This window comes from Galeopterus variegatus, unplaced genomic scaffold, assembly GCF_000696425.1.
Source record: "Galeopterus variegatus unplaced genomic scaffold, G_variegatus-3.0.2 Scaffold4000, whole genome shotgun sequence".
Classification (NCBI taxonomy): domain Eukaryota; kingdom Metazoa; phylum Chordata; class Mammalia; order Dermoptera; family Cynocephalidae; genus Galeopterus; species Galeopterus variegatus.
In genome coordinates this window covers 107289-131864 of record NW_007730111.1, presented here as the reverse complement: position 1 = coordinate 131864, position 24576 = coordinate 107289, and the positions used below count along the sequence as shown (strand labels likewise).

The 24576-nt window shown below is 48.6% G+C and overlaps 1 protein-coding gene across 1 annotated transcript; it reads right to left on the bottom strand.

Annotated features, from left to right (window-relative positions):
• Window positions 1-7089: 7089 nt before the first annotated feature.
• TEX33 (testis expressed 33) lies at window positions 7090-23326 on the bottom strand. Its single transcript, XM_008586491.1, has 5 exons — window positions 23305-23326; window positions 19206-19660; window positions 17185-17329; window positions 7454-7564; window positions 7090-7254 (listed from the first exon to the last, which is right to left on the bottom strand). Exons 1-5 carry the CDS (start codon window positions 23324-23326, stop codon window positions 7157-7159), a joined length of 831 nt encoding a protein of 276 aa, XP_008584713.1. The 3' UTR covers window positions 7090-7156.
• Between the last annotated feature and the right edge of the window lie 1250 nt (window positions 23327-24576).

Genomic DNA, 24576 nt, shown 5'->3' with positions numbered 1-24576 from the left:
GGCAACACTGAGGGTTGCGATCCGTTGCCGGACACGGAAAAAGACAAAAGACAAAAAAAAAATAAAAATAAAAAATAAAAATGAAATATTTTCATTTGCAGCAACATGAGTGGAGACCATCATGTTAAGTAAAATAAGCCATAATGATATATCATCTTACTCCAGTTAGAATGGCTATTATCAATAAAATAAAATAAAATAAGTGCTGACAAAAATGCAAAGAAAAGGGAACTCTCCTATACTGTTGTTGGGAATATAAACTGGTACAGCCATTGTGGAAAATAGTTTGAAGTTTCCTCAGAGAACTAAAAATAGAACTACCTTATAACCCAGCAATCCCACTACTGGATATATACCCAAAGAAAATGAAATTAATATATTGAACAGATGCCTGCACTCTTATGCTCTTTGCAGCACTATTTACAATAGCCAAGAGATGGAATCAATCTAAGTGCCCATCAACAGATGAATGGATAAAAACTGTGGTATATATACACAGTGGAATACTCTTCAGCTATAAAAAGATGAAATCCTGTCATGTTCAACAACATGGATGGATCTGGAGACCATCATGTTAAGTGAAGCCAGGCACAGAAAGACAAATACTGCATGATCTCACTCCTTGTGGAATCTAAAAAAATTTTAAAAAAGTGGTTCTCATAGAAGTAGAGAGTTGAATAATGGTTCCCAGGGGTCAGGGGCAGGGGGGCAGGGGGAGTGGTGGATTATAATAGGTACAGAGCTATGCTGTCTATCCTAAGTGGATCAATGTACAGTATATTCATGTATTGAAACAACACACTGTACTCCACAAATACATACAAATAAATGTTAAAACAAACACACAAAAAAATAAAAAAATAAAATGGAGCTATGGGTGGGGAACAAGAAAGTCATGGTTAGAAAGATGTCTAAATGACCTTGAGTTCCCCTCCTCAGCATGTACATTGTGGATTTATGACACCTAAACTCTGGGCCTGCAATTTGGAAACACTGCCTCCAGGGGGTGAGCTAGACTAGGATTATAGCCAAGAGGGGCTGGTCAACTGTGTTGAAAGAATCCTGAATTACTTTCATTGGTGTCCCTTCAGGTGGTACTTGGATATGACTGAAATTATGAAGGTGGTTCTGAATCACTAAGGGCATGTAAGGCTCTGCATGGATTGAAGGGTGAATAATTTTTCCACGATGTAAATTAATGCTACTTAAGGCCTGGTCTCTACACCTTGAAATTTAAGAATCACTGTGAATTCCACCATCTACGGACCTCAGGAGCACAAGGAAAAAGGATGCTGCTGGAAACAGCATTAGTGGGATAAAAGCCTTTTTAAGTTAAAAAATATATATATCTATGCATGTTTTATTTACTTCGCCAAGATTACGGCTCTTCTCTGTCCAAAATATTTAATGTTTAATTAAAAAGGATACCTGTTAATGTTCTGAGATGGAATCTGTAGCTGAGGCAAAGTCGTCCAGCATGTCACATTTATTCACTTCTGTCAAAATGGAAATTGTGACTTTAACTCTAAATCGGCTCACCACCATTGTGTTACTGGGTCACTCTAACATCTGAGTTCTCTCATCAGAAGGCATTTGGCAGCTCTGTCTTGTAAAACTGCTTCTGGAAAGTGCTAAACTAAATGGAATGTGCAGCTGGATTTCTGTAGTATCCCTCCAACTCACCTTCCCAGCTTTTATCCGTATACCCATGGCTTAGTGTGTGCCTTTCGAAGGCTACGTAAGCTGTACGTTACCTACTGCAGAGCTCCTACTGCGGATGTCACTTCCATGCACTGTGATGTGATGTGAGTTCTGTGCATGCTGACATGTGTAGATGTGCTTTGTTCCTTTCCACTGCCATAGGCCATCGCATTCATCCATTCTCCTGCTGAAAGACACTTAGGATGTTACTATTACGAACAACACTGCAACGAATATCTTTCTGTGGGGTTCCTTGTGTGCATGTTTTACGGGTTTCTCTGGGCTATGTAGAAATGGAATTTCTAGGTGTAAGATATAACTCAGTTTTGCTAAATGTGCCCTTGTGTTCTTTGCTCATAACTCATCAGATGTGCGAGAGCTTCCATTTCCCTCATTCTCACCTATGTTGCATTTTAATTTTTGCCAATCTGATGAATTTATTGTTTTGATTTGCATCTCTGATTATTGGGGATATTGGGCATCTTTTCAACTCCTCTGTGTGGCTTCTTCAGTCCTTATTAACCCTTTATGTTCCGGGCGGATTGTAGGCTCCTAGCTGGAAGGGCTGGGTCTCACATTTAAGGCCCTCGCAGGGCACGGCCCCATCCGGGCATAGGCTCTGCCTGCTTTCCTACATGTGTCCTCCATGCAGTCTGCCCTAAAAGCTTAACGAGCCACCTGCAGCTCCCCATACACACCATGCTGGGTCTCTGTTGATACCGTGCCCTCTGTCTGCAATGCTCTGCCTCTTCCAGTCCACCTGAACGTACCTACCCATGTTCCGAGATGCATCTCAAGAGCTATCTCATCTATGAAGACTACTCTATGGCTGGTGCCCCCACCGCACCCCGGGTAGAGGTAACCACGTTCTCCTCTGTGTTTTCTCTGGTCCCGTATGAACTTCTCACTGCATGGGTGAAACTTCTGAACATCTATTTACTGATGTATCTGTCTCCCCATCAGACTCTGGACTCTGTGAGGACAGGTACCATGTCCTATTCATTTCTGCATGCCCAGCTCACTGGCTAGGCTGGGCAGGGCAGATGCTCAGTATGTGCTGGTTAGATGGATGGATGAGCCTCAAGGCCAGCTTCTTCCACGTCCTCTGCAGATGGTAAAGTCCTGAGCACAAGGACTGCACAGCATTTGTATTGCTGTCCCCCACAGTGCCTAACAGGACTGAGTGCTTGTGGTGCTCAGGACATATTTGTTGACACTGCAGTGTGACTGCCTGGTCAAGTAGAAAGTGGCTTTGGTCAGAAATTCTTGGATTTTGATCCGAGAAATCTTGTGTGATTTATTTGACCTCTCCTAGCCTCAGTTCTCTCACCTTCATGGAGGGGATAATTCCAGCTCTGAGGAGTAGTATAAGGATGAAATAAGGTTGTGCATGTACTGCATTTGGCACACATTTCTATGCATTCCGCATATTGGCATTTCTATGTCAGAACGATATACCTTCATGGAGGGGATAATTCCAGCTCTGAGGAGTAGTATAAGGATGAAATAAGGTTGTGCGTGTACTGCATTTGGCACACATTTCTATGCATTCCGCATATTGGCATTTCTATGTCAGAACGATATAGAGTCTGCTTTAGCCACGAGATTTTGGGTGGCTCATTTTTTCAGGTGCCACATTTCATGGGCATAGTAGCCACTCAATAAAGATGAAGTCTGGTTTTTCCAGCACCAAAAACAGTGTGTTGTAGAAATTAGATACCAAATAAAGAAGTTGAGCTGAACTCAGTACCTTGCACGGAGTTAGGTACTCAACATTTATTAATATTAAATCAAATTCACTTCCATGTAATTCATCCTGGTCCAATCCCATCTTAAAGAAGTAATTCCTTTTTGTGGGATGAGGATCAGTTGGGGGAGAAATGGAAATATGGCTCCCCCTTCTCCTGGCGGTGATTTTGATTCTTCCTTTTGCTTTTGCTTTTTGCAAAGCAAGATGATCACTGGGGTAGACTTATTTTGGTGGTCTCCAATGAACTACTACTGCCTATAGCAGTAATTTTGGGTAGTCTCTGCCCACAAAGTCTGCGCATGACCATATGTCCCTTTGGCCATAGGGATATTAACAAGCCAGTGGAAGTCTTGATAAATCTTTGCACGTTGAATCTTGTCCCCTTGGAAGGCACCTTCTTGGAAACTAATCACCATGCCATGAAGAAGCCCAAGCTAGCTGCAAGGAGAGGACCCATGGGGAGAGAGTGATGCCCAGACAGCCCTCAGCCATGGTACTCATTCAAGCTGTGGTACTCGCCCCAGCCACGATACTCATCTGACTGTGCTACTAATCCTGGTGGAGGTATTCATCTCTGCTGTGGCAGTCATCCCTACTGTGGTACTCATCACAGCCACGGTACTCATCTCAACTGAGGTACTCATCCCAGCTGAGGTACTCATCCCAGCTGAGGTACTCATCCCAGCTGAGGTACTCATCGGAGCTGAAGTACTCTTCCCACCTGAGGTACTCATCCCAGCTGAGGTACCCATCGCAGCTGAGGTACTCATCCCACCTGAGGTACCCATCGCAGCTGAGGTACTCATCCCAGCTGAGGTACCCATCGCAGCTGAGGTACTCATCCCAGCTGAGGTGCTCATCCTACCTGAGGTACTCATCGCAGCTGAAGTACTCTTCCCACCTGAGGTACTCATCCCAGCCACGGTACTCATCTCAACTGAGGTACTCATCCCAGCTGAGGTACTCATCCCAGCTGAGGTACTCATCCCACCTGAGGTACCCATCGCAGCTGAAGTACTCATCCCAGCTGAGGTACTCATCCCACCTGAGGTACTCATCCCAGCTGAGGTACCCATCGCAGCTGAGGTACTCATCACAGCTGAGGTACTCATCGCAGCTGAAGTACTCTTCCCACCTGAGGTACTCATCCCAGCCACGGTACTCATCTCAACTGAGGTACCCATTGCAGGTGAGGTACCCATCGCAGCTGAGGTACTCATCCCAGCTGAGGTGCTCATCCTACCTGAGGTACTCATCGCAGCTGAAGTACTCTTCCCACCTGAGGTACTCATCCCAGCCACGGTACTCATCTCAACTGAGGTACTCATCCCAGCTGAGGTACTCATCCCAGCTGAGGTACCCATCGCAGCTGAGGTACTCATCGCAGCTGAGGTACTCATCACAGCTGAGGTACTCATCCCAGCTGAGGTACCCATCCCAGCTGAGGTACCCATCGCAGCTGTGGTACTCATCCCAGCTGAGGTACTCATCCCAGCTGAGGTACTCATCCCTCCTGAGGTACTCATCGCAGCTGAGGTACTCATCCCAGCTGAGGTACTCATCCCTCCTGAGGTACTCATCACAGCTGAGGTACTCCTCCCAGCTGAGGTACTCATCCCACCTGAGGTACTCGTCCCAGCTGAGGTACTCTTCGCACCTGAGGTATTCATCCCAGCTGAGGTACTCATCTGAGCTGAGGTACTCATCTCAGTTGAGGTATTCTTCCCAGCTGAGGTACTCATCCCACCTGAGGTACTCATCGCAGCTGAGGTACTCTTCCCAGCTGAGGTACTCTTCCCAGCTGAGGTACTCATCCCAGCAGAGGTACTCATCGCAGCTGAGGTACCCATCGCAGCTGTGGTACTCATCCCAGCTGAGGTACTCATCCCACCTGAGGTACTCATTGCAGCTGAGGTACTCTTCCCAGCTGAGGTACTCATCCCAGCTGAGGTACTCATCCCACCTGAGGTATTCTTCCCAGCTGAGGTACTCATCCCAGCTGAGGTACTCATCCCACCTGAGGTACTCATCGCAGCTGAGGTACTCATCCCACCTGAGGTATTCTTCCCAGCTGAGGTACTCATCCCAGCTGAGGTACTCATCCCAGCTGAGGTACTCATCCCAGCTGAGGTACTCATCCCAGCTGAGGTACTCATCCCACCTGAGGTATTCTTCCCAGGTGAGGTACTCATCCCAGCTGAGGTACTCATCTCAGCTGAGGTACTCAACCCACCTGAGGTATTCTTCCCAGCTGAGGTACTCTTCCCAGCTGAGGTACTCATCTCAGCTGAGGTACTCTTCCCAGCTGAGGTACTCATCTCAGCTGAGGTATTCTTCCCAGCTGAGTTATTCCTCCCAGCTGAAGTACTCATCCCACCTAGGTACTCATCCCACCTGAGGTACTCATCGCAGCTGAGGTACTCATCCCACCTGAGGTACTCATCGCAGCTGAGGTACTCATCCCACCTGAGGTATTCTTCCCAGCTGAGGTACTCATCCCTCCTGAGGTACTCATCCCTCCTGAGGTACTTATCCCTCCTGAGGTACTCATCCCAGCTGAGGTACCAGGCATGTGAGAAAAGAAGCCGTCTTTATAGCAGATGCCACATTGAGCAGAAATGAGCCATACCTGCTGAGCCCTGCCCAAATTGCACAATCATGAACACATAGATGATCATGTCTTTTTAAGCCACTAGGTTTTGGTGTGGTTTGGAACACAGCAAGTAATAATTCATGGGTAGAACCTGTCCTGAGAGTGCTGGTCAGTGATCTGGGGTGGTGTGTGCTGCTGGCTTAGAGAACCACCAAGTGAAAAGCTTCCAGCTCAACTGGGATACATAACTCTCTGACCTGGAAACCATTCTCCGGGGAACTCTTCCCTGGGTCTCCAATTCCCAGGTCCCTCCCCTGTTGTTACTAAGAATGCTTTTGGCTGCTTAAACCATGAGGAAATAGATGCTCAGGCTCACATTACTGGAAGTCGAGAGGTGGGTGGCTTCTGGCCAAATGACACAGCAACTCAGTGAGGTCATGGAGTAGCCAGATTGTGCTGCATTGTGTGCAGTTCCTCAGTCATAGGTTGTCTGCCAGACGCAGTCTGGGCTGCGTGGTTCCTCATCAGGAGAGAAGGATGTTCCCCCAACATTCCCAGCAGAGAAAAGAATTTCCCAGAAGGCTCCACACACCCACACATTTCCTTGTACCTCATTGGCCTAAACTGAGTCACATGCACATTTCTGAACCAATCACTTTGTGGTGGTGGGGGGTGATAAGAATTAGTATGAGACCAATCAAACCCACCCCTAGACTGGAGGGGACATGTGCAGCAAATTCCTTTGAAGTCCATGGGCTCATGGGGGAGAAATGGCTGTCTAGAAATAATTGGGGTCTGCTAGGGAAAGCATGCATGCGACCCCTCACTGGGCAGGAAGGAAAAGCCAGGCACACTTGGCTTGAGACAGCCCTGCTCAGATGTACCTCCTTTCCTGGGTCATGGGGGAAGGTGTGAAAGGATGTAGGGGGGGTTCTGGGGATAGTTTGGGCCCTCAAGAGTTCTCTCTTGCCTCAGTTGGTCTCTTCAACACTGCACGCATTAGTACCCACCCCAGTGTAAAGAGAGGCACAAAGCAGAGAAGGGATCAGATTTGTGTCTTGCTTTATTGTTAGCACTTTCTTTGAGCGAAGGGCTCCTCTTCTATGTTGTATCTAGTACTTTGAGCCCCTGGATTTGCTCTTTTCTCCATATTTCTCATCCAGTGCTTTCTGCAAGTTCATGTTCATAGCATTTTTCTGGTGCCACCGTCCTACAGAGAGTGAGAAAGGAGCCAGAACAGATTACCCAGCTGCCTCTGGAGTGCCCAGGCTCCAGCAGTGACCCAGGCCTCTTCTAACTCCACCCCAGGGCTCTATCTCCTGCTCTGGTTTCTCTCTGCACCTTACAGCCAACATACCCTGCCCATGGAGGAAAGTGCCCCCTCCAATGATCCCCATCTCCCCACCTACCCAGATCATCAGTCTTCCTGCCATGCCAGTGTTCTATGTCCCGCACTGATTTCTCAATCACCTCTGGTGTGTAGGAAGCCTGCATGAGGCTCTTTGTCTCCTGGGGGGGCCCTGTGGAATACCATGAAGAAGTCTGTAGATGCCCCAAGTCAATGGAGGTTGGGTACTTTATGGTTTATACTGGGCCTCAGTTTCCTCTTATGGATGGTGGATGGTGGAAGGGAAGGACAGTGGGGAGAGTTTTAGGGTAAAGCAAGTCTGGGTTCAAACCCCAGCTCCATCATTAATGGACAGTATGGCCACAGACAAGTTTGTAACCTCTCCGAGCTTCGGTTTCTTTATACAAATAAATAAGATTTTTTTTGTAAGGTCAAGAAGATTAAATGATTGGATATTCATTGGAGAATCTGGCATGTGGCAATTAAAAAATTTATCACTATGTACAAAATTAAAACACACTCAAGGAAATAAGTTACCATGATCAAGAGTTAGCAGAAACACCAAATAGAAAACCAAATCCCAAAAGATAGCAAGGATTTGAATGATCAGATACAGAATTTTTAAAAAGAGTAATTAAATATATAAGCAAAGAATAAAAAGCTATCCAGAAAGAACACATAAGTAGAAGAAGAAAATGGAATTTCAGAACTGAAACATATAATTATTGAAAATTAAGGCTGGCTGTTTAGCTTGGTTGATTAGAATGTGGTGTTACATAACACCAAGGTTGTGAATTAAGATCCCCTTACTGACCAGCTGCCAAAGAAAAGAAAAAAAAGTTAGGCTCAGTGAATGATAAAATTCATGGGATTTGCATTGAAATAATCTGGGGTAAGGGTGGATGGGTGATGTGTACAACATCTATTCATTAAACTATCCTCTCAACTTTTTTATGAGTTTGAAAATTGCCAGCATGAAAGTTTAAAAAGAAATTCAATGGACAGATGAAATAGCTGATTAGATACAGCTGAAAGAACATTATAAACTGGAAGATACATCTAAAGAAATTAACTAGAATGCAGCACAGAGGGGAAAAAAAGATATGGGAAATAGGAAAGAGGTGTTAAGATGCCGATTAAATGAGAGGGCCTAACATGTGTCTAACTGGAGTTCCAGAAGGAAAGACTAAAGAAAATGGGCAGAGGCAATATTTGAGAAGATAATGACTGAAATTTTTCTGGAATTGATATAAGATATGAATTCTTAGATTCAAGAATCATAACACCCCAATCAAGATGAGCAAAAAGAATTCTTTATCTAGGCACATCCAACTAAAATTGACAACACCAGAGACAAAAGGAATCTTAGAAGTAGCCACAGAGAAAAGACAGGTTACTTACAGGGATTAACACTTGATTTGGTTAACCATCAAAGACATACAAAAAGGATCAATATCAAGGTGCTGACAGAAACAATCAGCAGTCTAGAACTGTTTATAGTATGATTGTCTTTTAAGAATGAGGATAAAATGAAGACTTTTCTGATAAACAGAGCCTGAAGTTTACCAGCAATAAAACCTCACCACTTTCTCAAGTGTACTTCAGGAAGAAAACAAGATCCCTGAAGGAAGACCTGAGATACTAGAAGGAATGGTTGGCAAAGAAAATAAAACTGAGTAAATCCGAACATACGTTCATTATAATAACAGCATCATCCTCTAGTTTATGGGGTAAAGTAATAATGACAACAATGATAGCTAACCATTTTTGAAGATTTACCATGTGCTAAGCACAGTTCTAGGAGCTTCACAGGAACTTACTCATTGAATCTTCTCAACAACCCTAAGAAGTGAATATGATTATTATCCCCATTTTATGGTTCAAATCACCAAAGCACATCTGAGATGGGGGCAGAGAGAGGCCGCGTGGGCCAGCCATACCTCCCCAAGAGCAAGGGTGCACAGATGTTTCTGTGGACCAGAATGGGGTAGTGGAGTGAGGACCAGCTTGAAATAGCAGCAAGTGAAAGGGGGAGAAGGTGAGTTAACAAGAAGCTGACCCCTTCCCTGCACACAACAGAATTCCCCAAATGCTAGGACGTGGCAGCAATCAGGGACCGCTGGAGCTGGGGAGAGAGGAAGAAATTAGAGTCTAAAATAAGAAGGACTGGGGGGGATCTGCTTGACAGGTAGTTAGATCCCTAGTTCCCCTGCCACAGTCCACCATGCTGGCCGGCTGCCCATCCCCCCAACCTTTGCAGAAATTTGGAAAATGAGAAACTGAGGCTCTCAAAGCTGGGGGAAGCCAGGCTCACTGAAAGTGTGGCTACTGAAGAGCATAAGTAACTGCAGGCTCTGTTTCCCCACACGGCTCCCAGACCTCTCCCGTTCCAGACATGAAAGTGGAAGACTTTTTCTGGGGAAACTTCTAGCCCAAGATGAAAGACCTGGTGTGCTGCTGCTGGGGACTCTGCAACAAAGGGCCACTCAGACCAGCAGCCTGCTGTGAAGCTCAGAACTGACCAGTCCCACACTGGACTCAGAGCTTCCAGGAAACCTCTTGATGGCCACCTCTGACATGAGCAGAACGCCAGTGATGACCAGACAGCTGAGCAAAGTTCTAGCACGGAAGCTACTCGGAGAAACTGTGGACTAGAGGGGAGAAAGAACCCTCAGAGGAATTGGCAGAAAAAGTGTTGCAGCCATGGAACAAAAACAAGATGCTATAAAAAAAAGAAAAAAAGAAAGAAAAGAAACATCCAGAAAACATACTACAGATCTTGGAAATGAACAACAGGATAACAGAAACGGGGGGAAAAATTACAATAGATTGGATGGAACACAAAGTTAAGGAAATCTAGAAATTAGAGGGAAAAAAATAACAAGAGAAATGATAAGCACGAGAAAATAAGAAATTTTGAGGACCAGACCAGGAGGCCCAATATTTAAATAATATTGGTTTCAGAAGGAAAGACTGGAGAGAGAGAACAGGAGAGAAATCATCAATGAAATAATGAAAGGTTTCCCACAACTAGTGGATATGAGTTCCACATTAAAAGAGCTCACTAAGCACCAAACCGATGGACGAAAATAAAAATATGCACCCGTGGCAGATCGATGGCAAAAATAACCCTGTTTCTCCACCCCTCTATTTATCTACACCCTTTGCAATCGGACTTGGCAGGTCTTCCAGCATGGAGTGGAGCCTAGTTCCCCACCCCTTCAATCTGGTTTGGCCTGGTGACTCATGTTGGCCAACAGAGTGTGGTAGAAGTGACGGTCTTAAGGGGCCTGTGCTTTTGCTTGTGCTCTTGGAATCCTGCCTCCACCATGAGAACAAAGGCTGCTGGAAGATGGGAGTAGTACGGTGCTTGTTTTAAGACTAGGCCTTAAGGGGCCTGTGCTTTTGCTTGTGCTCTTGGAATCCTGCCTCCACCATGAGAACAAAGGCTGCTGGAAGATGGGAGTAGTACGGGTTATTCAGCCCAGCCAGCCCTGCTGAGGTTGCACGTATGTGAGGGACCCACAAAGATCAGCAACACCCACCCACTGTTCACCTGCCAGCTGACCACAGACGCATGCGTGAGCCCAGCCCAAGCAAAAACAATCCTGGCCAGCCGGAGACTTGTAAGTAATAATAAATGGTTTTTCTAGCCACTAAGTTTGGGCAAGATTTATCATGCAGAAGTAGTTAACAGATACAGCACAACATTGTAAAATGTTAGAAATCTGGGGACAAAAAAGAGATCGTGGCTGGCCAGTTAGCTCAGTTGGTTAGAGCGTGGTGTCATAACACCAAGGTCAAGGGTTCAGATCACCAAACAGCCACCAAAGCAAACAAACAGAGAGAGAGAGAGAGAGAGAGAGAGGGAGGGAGATCCTACAAGCTTCCAAAAGTAAAGAATCAGCTCTCATACAAAATTATCAAGAATCCAGAATCACTTTGAACTACTGGAAACTTGAAGACCACAGAGCAACACCTCCAAAATTCCAAAGAAAAATGGTATACAACCTGGAATTCTCCATCAAGTATGAAAGCAGAGGAGAGATATTTTCAGACATGCAGGCCTCTGACATCGATTTCCCACTTGACCTTTCTCTAGCCATGTCGGTGAGACGTGTTCCACCCCAGGCAGGAGAGTAAACCAAGAAAGAGGAAGACAGAATAGAGAGAATGCGAGTTCCAGCCCTGGAGAGAGGTATAGGAAGCCTAGAGGCTGGCTAAGGGACTCCTGACACCGCGACACAGAGGGAAGCAAGATGGGACAGGTTGAGGGCTGTCCTCACCCACCGCTATCCCTACTGCCATTGTGCCTGCCCTGTGACCCAAGAGCAGAATGTCCAGGCGAGCCTGGCCCAGGCTCTGATTTGCACTTGGCTTGCCTTGATCATATGCTAACACTCTACTCTCCCCTCCTAGCCCTGAAGCCTGGCGCAAACGAGAACGTTCAGTTATCCCACAGCAGAGCTCTGCTTCGAGCTGCTAAAGCTGGACCCGCAGTGAGTTTGGAGGCAGAAAATATTGAAAGGGCCACTCACCTGGGCCATATTCCTGCAGGACATCTGACACCGGACCACTCACAGCCCCGTCAGGTGCCTGACTGTAGGGAGCCCATACATCCTGGCCTCGGCCGCACCAGCAGCCCATCCAGACGGGGCTCACTAAACTCGCAGGGCAGCAAAAGCCAGACCAGGACCCAGCATCTGCTCCATTTACCTTCTTCTTTGATCCTTCATCTAAATGTGGAAATGTTTCCTTACACACATCGCCACTTGGATGTTTATTTTGCGCTTGACAGATCCTTACTATGTGCCAGGTTCTAAGAACTATACAAATATTAAAACATCTTGTTCTTTAAAAAACCCTGTGGGGCAGGTGCTGTTATTATTTACATTTTACAGATGAAGCAACTAAGGTATGGAAAAGGAGAGTAACTTGTCACTGGGGGCAGAGCCTGGATTCAGACTCCAGCGCAATGGCCTCGAGTCTGTGTCCCCTGTCTCTATGCAAGGCTGCCTCTCAAACTCAACGCGGTCCACACTGAACACCCCTCACCCCCGCCTGGTTCCACACCTGCTCCACCTGCAGCTCTGCCCTTCCAGTTTCCAGGCCCTGGAGTCATCTTTGACTTCTCTCCCCCCGACCACCTCATATCTAATCTATTAAGAATTCCAATCTGCTTCTACATACACGCAAAATCCAACTTTTCCCAAGTCCGCAGCCACCACCCTGGTTGGAGCATCCTACCCGGTCTCCCTGCTTTCTAGTCTTGCCCCGCTGCATTCTGTCCAGTCTTGACACAGCCAGATGAATCCTTTTAGACACAAGTCACTCCTCTGTGCAAAATCCTACAATGGCTCCCAGTAAAAAGGCAAGTCGGGGCCAAGGTCATGAACATGGTCCCTCTGCCTGACTGCTCTTCCCCCAGAAATCCACAGGGCTGACCCGCTCCCCACCCTCAGGTCTTTCCTCAGACATCACCTTATCTGTGAGCTCCACCCTGACTGGTCTCTTTAACATTGCTTCCCGGTTCACACTTAGGGACTAACACTATAAAGAAAGCAAAGCGATTATTAACAAAAGTCAAACACTAGCACAGGGCGTACTCCCGAGATTCCAGGGAAGCCCTGCCTTATCCTGGGAGACTGCACATGGCTATTTAGTATTATTCTTTCAACTGCACACATAGCTTTATACACTCTTCTGTATGGATAGTAGTTTTCACAATTAAAAAAGATAATGCATCTACACTGGGTTAAATGCAAGAATACAAGTTTGATTTAATATAATTTATCACATTAAAAGAGCAAAGGAAAAATCATATAATCATCTAAATAACTATAGTACAAATAGTCAGTAAAATGCAACATCCATTCATAATTTTTTTAAAAATTAAAGTGCAAGCTGATAATAAAGGGGAACCTCCTTAACTCTATAAAAGTTATCTTCAAAATTCTTTTTTTTTTTTTTTCTTTTTTTCCGTGTCCGGCAACGGATCGCAACCCTCAGTGTTGCCCCCGTACCGGACCAGGGACCAGCAACGGGATCGCAACCCTCAGTGTTGCCCCCGCTCCTCGCTCAGCCAGTGAGCGGGAACCGGTCTGTATGTGGGATCCGAACCCTCGGGCGGGAGCGCCACCGCGCCTCCCAAGCGGCGCACTATCCAGTGCGCCACCGGGCCGGCCCCCAAAATTCTTTTAAAAATATTACATTTAAGGTACAGTGTTAGAATCAAAAAGGAGATAAAGATACTTGATTTTCTGGTTTATGTGCACCACTGTCCTGGACAAATCAGCAATGTGCTCGTATAAAGGAGGAAAAAGCTTAGTGGTTAAGAACATGAACTCCAGCCCCTGGATGCCAGCGTGCAAATCTCAGCTCTGCCCATTCCTACCTGTGTGGCCTTAAGCAAGTTACTTAACCTTTCCATGCTTCAATTTTTCTATCTTGAATAAAAATGGGAATTATAGCACTTACTGCATAGTGTTCTTATAAAGATTAAGACATATGTGAAGTACTTAGAGCAGTTCCTGGCACATGTTACATGCCACATATATATATATATATATATATATATATATATATATATAGCCATTATTATTATTCAAAAGAAGCTCCAAAGAATCTACAACTATTAGAATGAATAGGTGAGCTGAGCAAGGCTTCTGAATATCAAATTAATATACAAAAATAAAAATTAGGGGCCGGCCCAGTGGCACACTGCTACAGTGCGCCGCTTGGGGGTGAGGCGGCGCTCCCGCCAAGGGTTCGGATCCCACATACAGACCGGTTCCCGCTCACTGGCTGAGCGAGGTGTGGGCACAACACCGAGGGTTGCAATCCCATTGCTGGTCCCGGTCCGGTACGGGTGCGACACTAAGGGTTGCGATCCGTTGCCGGACACGAAAAAAGACAAAAAAATAAAAAAATAAAAATAAATAAATAAAATAAAAATTACATCTGTGTATACCAGCAGCAAAGTTAGAAAATATAATTTTTAAAAAGATATCATTTGCAAAAAGCAGAAAAAAAAACAAGGTTCTCCTAAATTAATCTGACAAAAAACTGCATGATCTTTATAGAAAAAATTTGCAGAATGTTATTGACAAACATTAAAGGAATATTTCAACTAATGAAGCTATATATGTATCATATTCATGGGTTGGAAAATTCATTATCATAAAACTGAAAACTGCCCCCTTGGAGTTGTAGTTTCAATGTACTTCCATTCAAAATTCCAACATGTTTTTCATGGAAATTGACAAGCTGCTGCTAAAATTTATAAGGAAGAGTAAAGGACCTAGACACTCAAGATATTAACTGGTGGTGGTGGTGGAGGGGTGGGGGGGGTGGATATTGTCTGACCAGATATCAGACTACCTATAATACTTTGGTAATTCAAAGTGCAATATTAAACCAATGAACAGAATAGAGAGCCTGGAAACTGATCCATGCACATGTGGAAACTCGACTGATAACAGAGGTCCCACTGCAGGTCACTGGCGGAAAAGGGGACTATTCAATAAAAGGCATTGAGACAGTCAATCGGTAATCCACATGAAGAAGGAATTAAAAATGAATCCATACTTCACAGTAAAAATGGAAATCAACTCCAGGTGGATTAAAGACTTAAATGTGAAAAGCAAAGCTATTTTAGAAGACTGTATAAAAGATTCTGTCTATGACTCAGCGTGGGATAGGATTTCCTCAACCTGCTCCTCTTGGATCTTTCTCTCTCTCAGTAAATAGCAATTTCATCTTTGCAGTTGTTCAGGTCAAAAGCCTTGAAATCAACCTTAATTCCTCTTTCTCACACCCCAGATCCATTCATTAGCATATTCTGTCTGTTCTACTTTACACAAATACCCAGAATCCTACTCTATCAGGCCACCTTCACCATTATTTCCCTGGGCCACCATATCACAAAACGGTGCCCTCCAAAATTGCATGGTGCACCAGCCCAGCTCCCTAGACCAAGCCACCACCATCTGTCCCAACTGGATTTTTGCAGTCGCCTCCTCCTCACTGGTCTCCCTATTTCTGCCTCAGCTCCCCTACATCTATTCTCAACATATAAACTGGAGTGATCCTTTAACCTAAGTCAGACAAGGCCATTCCCCTGCTTAACACCCTGGCTTGGCTTCTCATCTCTCTCAGAAAACAGACCTTCCAGCGACTTTCATGACCTAGCCTGTTTCCTCTTTGATTTCTTCTCCCTCACTCCTGTGCGGCCATCCAGGCCTCATCAGCCTCAAACAGCAGGTGCAAAGGCTTATCCTGGGTGGGCGGAGACCACGAGGAATGCACAGATGAGCCCCCTGACAGAGTGTGCTGCAGGGTGACGCCCTGATTCATAGAGTTTTCCAATTTCCAGAGTGTACATACCACTACTATGGCCAATTTTAAGACAGCATTTGTATGCCAATCAGTTCAGGAAAACTGAACAATCAACTCCTCTGAGCTGGTGCAAGCTGGTACGAGCTGGATCCAGCACGCCCTTGGCACAGGTCTACTTCCAGGCTGGACGATGGGTACAAGATGTTTTTTAAATACTATCCTTTTACATTTGCATACACGTTATCATATGAGGTTATACATAAGAACTCTGGTGATCATTATTAAAGAGAGAAGTGGAAGGCAGGATTCCTGGGGCCCAGAACACAGGACAACCTGAGCTGTGTTCTTGCTTCCCTTCCCCAGCGCCACCACTTCTCCAAGCTCAAAGAAAAAATCCAGAAATGCTTCCAATGGGTGTCCGGTTCCTCGGGTAACAGGGATCTGAGCCGAGTGGAGGAGGTTCGCCAGGCCCTTGGAGCACTGGGGAGAACCTGGAGTGAGGATGGAGGAAAGAGGAAGCCCAGAATGAGCTGACCTTTTGCAATGAGGGGGCCAAACTGGAATGTGGGGGCCGAGAGAAGCCCTTGCATGCTGGCCGTGGCCCCCAGCTGAGCAATCCAGAAAACCCTTGAGAACAGGATCATAGCTAAGGAGGTGACCTAGTGCTAAGAAAAGACTATGCAGCTTTGGAGGCAGAAGACAAACCTGGATTAGAGTTCCAGATACACCTCAGACTACTGAGAGGTCTTGGGCAAATGGTCTCCATCTGCCTGTGAAATAGAGCTAATAGACTCCCCCCCATCCCTCCCCCACCCCCCACCAACCAGGCAGGACGACGCTGACCCAAAAGAAACCCTCCGTACATGTTAGAGCCTCCAACCCACCCTGCTTTTTCCATAGGGGTGCCACCACCAGGCTCTGAGAAAGAAAAATAATGGCCTTACATCTACTGAGTGTTCACGTGTGCCACAGGCTTCACCCAGCACTTCACGGAGTCCTGCCAATGACCTGGTGAGGCCCACACCATCATTCTTATCTCCAATTGTACTGAGAAGGCAGCCGAAGCTCAGAGAGGTTAAGGGTCTTGCCTAAGGTCACACCCAGCTCTAGTTAGTGGCTGAGCTGAGCTTTGAACCCAAGGAAACCTGATACTGTCACTCTGACTGAAGGTGTCCTGGCCAGGGGCCTCCTTCTGGCAGATTAAGAAACCAGAGATGTCTGGGGACATGAGGGGCTGCCTGCTAACTGGGATGGATCTTCTGCACCGCGAGGAGAGACTTGCTGGGGACTGGACATTCCCAGCACTCACCAGGCACAGGGCCTGGCATAGAGGATGCAGGAATGTCTCCTATGGTCCTAGACCCCTGATGGGGCAGACACCCTAAAGGCCTTCCCTGCCCATTGCCTTGGAGACCGTGGGTGTCCACAGTCCCCACTTTTGTCCTTTGGCCTGACCTCGAAAGAAATTTGACCGCATGTTGTAGCCCAGATCATAGTAGTCTGAGAAGATGGAGGAGATTTTCACGGGACTCTGGGTCCTGCTGGACCACGAGCTTGTCCTCTTCTGGCCCTCAAAGACTTCACCAATGGCCCTTCGAGCCTGAGGGGGCAGCAGGGAGAAGAGACAAAGGATGGGAAAGCAGGGTCAAGTCCCTTATCTCCCCTCTATCTCCTCCTCCCTCTGACCCTGCCTTCAGCCCCCCTCCCTTAGCCTGCAGCCCTCAACAGGCCCCCAGGGCTGGGGAGCTGGAGGGGTTGAAGGCCTTACCCTGCCCCTGCTCATCACCCCCTCCCAACAGGCTGGGGGCATCAGGGTTGATGACTAGAAAATCTCCTCCAAGCACTGAGCACCTACTTTGTGCAGCTTCAGGTGGGGTTTTTATAGGGTGACATCATTCATGCCATTTTATAAATGAGGAAATGCCCTCAGGAGGCCAGAGACTCGCCCAGTCCACACAGCTGGTGAGCCACAGGGCCCTGGCTTGCCTCCTGTAATCAAGGCAGCACACAAGTCAGCTCTTGCTGGCTACTTGGCTTTCACTGAGGCCAACTCCTTCCTTGTACCAATTGGAAACTGAGGCCCAGAGAAGTAGAGCCCAGGCTTAGGAGGCAGGAAACCTGGGTTTGAATTCCAATTCTGCCATATACCAGCTGCTGACTTTGGCAATCCTCTGTCCGCTCTGGGCCTCAGTTTTCCTACTTATAAAATGTGGGTGGAGGGCAGAACTGGATGGTCTTTGAAGTAGCTTTCAGCTCTGACACTTATTGGCTCAATGACACTTGTGACCTGTATCACAGCTGATCAGAAAAAACAAATCTCTTGATTTGAGCCCAGGACAATGGTGGCTGAAGAGAGAAATGACATCTTCCCAGGGCCAAGAGGGGCAGTGGGAGGCTGTGACCATCCACCCAACCTCAAATTGGCTCAAACCAGAGCTTCCCAATAAAGCTGGACGTTTAAGATTGTGATCTCCGAGCCTTTTTAGTAGGTGGGGTCACTGCACCTTAAGATGACAAAGGGAGCCTGGGAGGATCCTGACCCACAGCCTTTGTGATCCCGGATCTTCCACTTGCTCAAGGTGACCCCAAGTGGATCATATCACCTCTCTGAGCCTCAGTTTTACCATCTGTTAAAAAGGAAGCAATAATTCCTTCCTGGCCTGCTGTGCAATGTAGTTGCTATGAGAGTTGAGATAGTAGCTTTGAAAATATATCTCAGAATGCCAGAGCAGGAATAATGCTTAGCAACTGACCAGAAATGGCAGATTAATTTTATCTCGCGTTTCAGTCAGTTAATAGTGACTGCCTAGAATGGCATATCAGGTGGGAAAGAGGGCCAGTATCAATTAGTGATGTCTGCCATGAATGCAGGCCAGGACAGCTGTGATATGTAGGCCATGTATTCGCTAGCCTGATCTAGTCCAGCTGCCTTACTTTACAGATGTAGAGACTGAAGTCCAGAGAAGGAACATAACGTATTCAAAGTCACCCAGCATTCAGGGGCAGAGCCAGGATTCAAACCCAGGTCTTCTGATTCCCAGTAAATGCTGTCCATCCACCCCATGCTGTCTCTTTTAGGAGGCTTGTTCAAATCGAAAACATCCAGTTGAAAGAAAGGACTTGTAACTGTCATTAAGGGCCAGGGTCCAGAATCTGCCAACCCTGTCTGGATCCTCATCCCATACAACGGGGTGAATTTGGTTAACTTACTTAACCCCTCTAAGTCTTGGGCTCCTTATCCATAAAATGGGGATAATAATAGTACCTTCTCCATAAAGTTGTTGGGAAGATTGAATAAATTGCCACATGTGAAGAGTTTGGATATTGACAGTGCCAGGCACGTAGCAATAGTGCTTTCTAATGACCTTAGTTCAGGGACTCTGCACTCAAGAGTAGGTTTCTTTTGTGTCCTCGCGATAAGTCTCTACACATAACCCTTCTGCTGCCCTTAGCCTCCTTGGCCCCCACTCTGACACCTGCTCCTCGGAGACCAGCTGATCCACCACGGTGCTGCCAAACTTGTGGCGAATGTTGTTAGGGATGATGCTGCCCTTCTGGCTTACAGGCACACTCCTCTGGTCCTGGGCCCCTAACTTGGGGCCTCCATCCAGGCCCTGGCATGGCTGAGTCCCCTCTCTGAAGGTGGCCCTGCTCTCTCTGGAGGAAGGTCTGGAGCCCCCATTCTTCAGGGACCGAGGCTGTGGGTCCATTCCCAGAGAATTGCTGCTGAAGGCAGTTGGGGGTGGAGGAAGGATCCCCTCCAGGTGGCCCTGCCCTAGGGGGCTGCCTCGGCTACTGCCTTCCCGGGAGAGCGGGGCGTGGTACTTGAACTTGGAGGTGTCCAAGGAGCTGCAGGCGGTTCTCCATGGGTCTGTGTTCTGCTGGACGTCCTTGAGGTTGTTCAGATGGGCACTGGTCAAAGTGGTTGTACCTGAATGGGGGCGGGGGGAGAAACGGAGGGAGTGGAGAGACACGCAGACGAATACAGAAAGTGGAGGGTAGGGAGGGGAAGAGAGAGAGGTGCGGGGAGGAGGAACAGACAGACACAAAGCTCAAGAGGTCCAGAGACAGAAAAAGGGACAGGGACAAAGAGAAATCATGGGGCCCAGGAGCACAGGTGAGAAACAAAGAGAGACACGAAGGGAGAAAACAGTTCAGCCTGCCAAGTCTCACCCAGGACAGGTCATCCCACACTGCTTCTGATAATAGGGACTGCTGCCCAAGCCTGTCCAGCCTGCTGCCTTACTGGGTGACCCGGAGCACGGGCTTTGGCCTCTCTGTGCTTTTGTGTCCCTAGCTCCATTTGGATAGTTCCCTTCTCCACCTTGAACCCTTGCCCCCACCTTCGCACCCCACCCCCCATCAATCCCATGAGAGAATCCAGCAGCTGTGGAGGCTTGGCCAAGTCACATGCCTAGAAAGTACCAGAGTTAGATGGGAGCCCAGTCTTTGCTCTCCATCCCCCAGTTCCCTCCTCCGTTCTCCAGGGCTGATCAGGCAGCACCATCCAGCCCAGCCTCCTCCCAGGCTCTCACAGCCCCATCTCACCCCTTCCCCCCACCCCTGCACCTGACTCCCCGGCCAAGTGGTCAGGTTGGGTCTCCTGCTCTCAGCCTGCGTGCGTGCTCTGTACTCATCCCTGACTCCCACCCACGCCCTGTGATGTCCCTGCTCTCAGCACTTGCCCAGGCTGGTGTGCTACCTGGAAGGCCAGCCTCTCCTTTTCCCTAAGTCTAAATCCTACCCTCCTTTCAAATGCAGCCCACCAAGAAGTCTTCCCTGACAACCACTCCAATCTGGCTGGGACAGCTCCCTCCTCTCACCTCCCAACACCGTCCCCAGCACACCTCACACATCTCTCACGATCCTGGTTTTCACTTCCTACCTTGCTGTGAGCTACAAACAGTCTCATTTCCCCTCCTAGCCAGGGGGTGAGAGTCAATGAGATGGGGACCACGTATGAGCAGGTCCCGGGCCTCCCACAGAACCCACCAGAGAGCCCTATACATCTGTGATGGGGGGTAGGGGTCGCCAGTGAGCGAGTGGTTGGGCAGGGGCTGCAAGGAGCCAGACCCAGAGGAACCCTGCACCTCACTAAGATGCTCATTTCTCCTCTAACTCCTCTGACACCAGGCTGCATCTGATAATCAGTGACCCTGGGACACGGTCTAACCAGCAGTGTTTTCTTAGTGACACAAGTAACAGTGCACCTTACAACCAGTTGGATGGTGACACGTTTCGTATAATACCCGAGTAGCATATCGATTTTTTCTTACAAAATACAGAGGCTGTGTCCCCCTCACAGCCTGCCCCCCATCCTCAATCCCAGGTTGCAACCGTAAATGTGTTTCCCTCCGAAATATTCTAGATTCAGCCCTCTTAAAAAATATCTTTTTGTTTTGCTTTTGTTTATAATAAGATCAGATTTTACGTGTTGCTTTGTAACTTGCTGTCAGAAAACAACACAGTGTCTTGAGTAGGTACTCAAGATGGTAGCTAGAGACCTCGCTTCATTACACACACTGCAGGATTTAGCCACTGCCCCCCTGGTGGCCATCAGGTTGTTCCAGTTTAGTTTTTCAGGGAAGGCTGCCTTATGCATCAGGCTTCACTGGCCACTGTAGTTTTTATTTCACTCACCAGACCCTGCTCTGCTGCCACCAAGTGGTGGCGCTCTGGGAGAACCCCTCTCAGCTCCCCCCCCCCCCCCCGGGGGGGGGGGCGCCCCCCCCCCCGGGGGGGGGGGCGCCCCCCCCCCCGGGGGGGGGGGCGCCCCCCCCCCCGGGGGGGGGGGCGCCCCCCCCCCCGGGGGGGGGGGCGCCCCCCCCCCCGGGGGGGGGGGCGCCCCCCCCCCCGGGGGGGGGGGCGCCCCCCCCCCCGGGGGGGGGGGCGCCCCCCCCCCCGGGGGGGGGGGCGCCCCCCCCCCCGGGGGGGGGGGCCCCCCCCCCCCGCCCCCCCCCCCCCCCCCCGGGGGGGCTGCAGACCCTTCCCCAGGGCGGTAGGAGATGGAGAGAGTTGAGGTTTCTCTGCTTCCCTGCCCGCTTCCTCCCCACTTTCCTTCCTCCCCATCCCTTTGTCACCTACATGACAGGCAGAGAGAAAATTTGTTCCCTGAGACCATCTCCTTCCTGTTGTGGGTTCTGCCCCAGCCAGCAGGCAGCCAAGCAGAGGGGCACCTCTGGGGACAACTACGGCTGCCAGGCTGGGGATGGTGACTTTTCTTAGAAGAGTGGAAGCAGAGAGCAGGGACAGGACTCAGCATCCACCTGTCAACCATGGCCCCTCACCCTGCTCCTGGGGAGACCAAGGCCCAGTGCAGGAGTGGGTTCCTCCTGGGCTCCCACAGGATTCAGGACTCAGGACTGCCAGAGCAGCACTGCCCGGGTCCCCTGGGCTGTGCTCCTGTCTCTTCTACTGGCACGTGGTGTTTGTCGTACTCGCCTGCTTACCACTCTGCAGGCCTTTTGGGGTCAGGAGCTGTTTGACAGCCCAGACATGTCTTGTATCCCCTGGCTCAGTGTGCCAATACATTCGCCAGTTCATCACTGAGCGAGCACCCACTATGTGTCAGGTGCTGTGCCAGACTCGGGGTATACAACCGTGAGCTGAACAGGCTTATCCCTGTTCTCTCAGAGCTGGACATTTGTTAAATGAATAAATGGATGCATGAATGAATGAGTGAGTGAAGGCCTGTGTCTGGCACTTCAGGACTATCACTGCAAGGCCACCTCTCCTCCACTCCATTTGTTCAGCTGTAAAATGGGCAGAGGAGATCCTCCTTCACTTGCTACTATGAGGATCACATGATCGGTCAGCAGCATTTTAACTTAACTTGGCCATTTATGAGAATTACCAGGGCACTCATTAAAAATACAGATTCCTGGGCCCCTCCCAGAGCTGCTGCATCAGAATCTCCATGGAAAGGCTGGGAATCTGAGTGTGTAACAAGGCCCCCGGGTCATTCAGGTCACTGGAGAAAGCTTTCGGCAGGAGCGCCACCCCAACCCCACCACACTGCCTTCTCCCCATCCCACCTGCAGCCCCAGTCAAGGCTCCACTCACCCCCAGGGACACTTCTCAGAGCTGACCTGACCCAGTCACTCCTCATGGAAATCCTTCCCCTTGTCCTCAGGGCAGAGCCCCTGCACTCAGGGCTTCCCGAAAGCACCAGCCCTGTCCACCTCCAGGACTTTGCCTGCACTGCTCCCTAAGCCTGGGACACTCTCCTCTCCCTCCCTGGGCCACCCCACAGGGCTTGGCTCACTCGTGACGTGACCTGCAAGTAACCCCTGCAAGTAACCTGCAGCAGCTAGGCCCCCACTGTGCTCTCCCACAGCCCTGCCCTGCCTGTACACAGGAGTCCCCATGAGGATGGGGACTGTACTGGGGTGACAATCCCCAGGCCTGGCAGGATGGGAGGGGCTCTGTCTTCATACAGAAGCTCCCTAGGAAGTCAGAGCCGACAGTGGGTCTGGAGGCCAAAGCAGGCCTGAGGGAGAGGAGGAAGGGGCTGTTCTCTGTCCCTCCAGAAGCCTTGGATGTCCGTTCAGCACGTCCCTGGTGTGCCCATCCTACCTGCTCGGTGGCCCAGCTCCATCGATGCTTGTTCTGGGGCAGGTAATTCCAAGCTTAGCCCTATAGACAAAGCAGCATGTCTCATCGTCTCAGATGACACACACAGTCTCCGTGAGTGAGGATGAGCTGACAATGGCACTGGGAGGCCTATGGCTGTCTGCCAACCTCTCACCAGAGGTCCCCCAGGCTGCTTCTGGTGCTGTCTGGCACTTCCCAGGCCCATGGGGCCCCCTGCCCCATCCACCATCGCCCCAGGCACTAGGGCCTGCCTCCTGGACTCCTGCGGGCTCTGCCTTCTCTGCAAAGTCCTGGTCACCTCCACCACTAGTGCCATGAAGGCCTTTCTCAAACAGCCTAGGGACCCTGGGCTCCTTTTACTCTTTCTTTACCTTGTTCTTCCATCTTCTCCACCTCTTCCCCACCAGCACCCTAGCAGCCTACAGCAGGCCCTGGCTGTGGGGCACATTGTCCCAGCCCCCATTCTGGCAACATTTGTCTTCCTGCAAATAGGATTTTCTCCATTTTACCAGCTGGTCATTCCTGGTCAGAGAAGGGACGCAGCTTAGACAACATGGAGAGGAGCTGAGAGCGGGAATCCACACTCTGCTGGAACCTCGGTCCTCTCCGAGGAGAGGACTTTGGGCCAAATAGGAGGTGACATCTTCAAAAGTCTCTGCAGCTTTCATGCTTGTGTTCTCTTTTCCTAGGCGAACTTTTATTTACATTCTCTTATTTGATCCCATGTGGGGTTTTTCCAGGTTTTTACAAATTTTATAGTATAAATAAAATAAAACCTGGCCCAACAAGGTTAGTAGCATCTTTGAAATAAGGAAGGACTAGAAACAATTCAGAGTTGGAAGAGATCTTTGAGAAACTGAGGTAATTTTATAGTATAAATAAAATAAAACCTGGCCCAACAAGGTTAGTAGCATCTTTGAAATAACGAAGGACTAGAAACAATTCAGAGTTGGAAGAGATCTTTGAGAAACTGAGGCCCAGAGAGCAGGATCTTATTTAAGGTCACTCAGTGAGTTGATTTGCTGGGTAAGCTCAGGGCAGGTAAGGATTAGATTTTTTCAAAAGAATAACTAATTTTATTCTCTTGAAAAATTGCCAAGCAAAACACCCAACTAATTTTGACTCTTAATAATGGGTTGATGACTGTGCAGCTTCTGATATGATTTCCAGTGACCCCAGCATCCCTGATATTTGCACACTGAGTAATCCCTGCCACCCGTATCCCCAAGTGTGGGCTGGAACTAGTGACTTGTT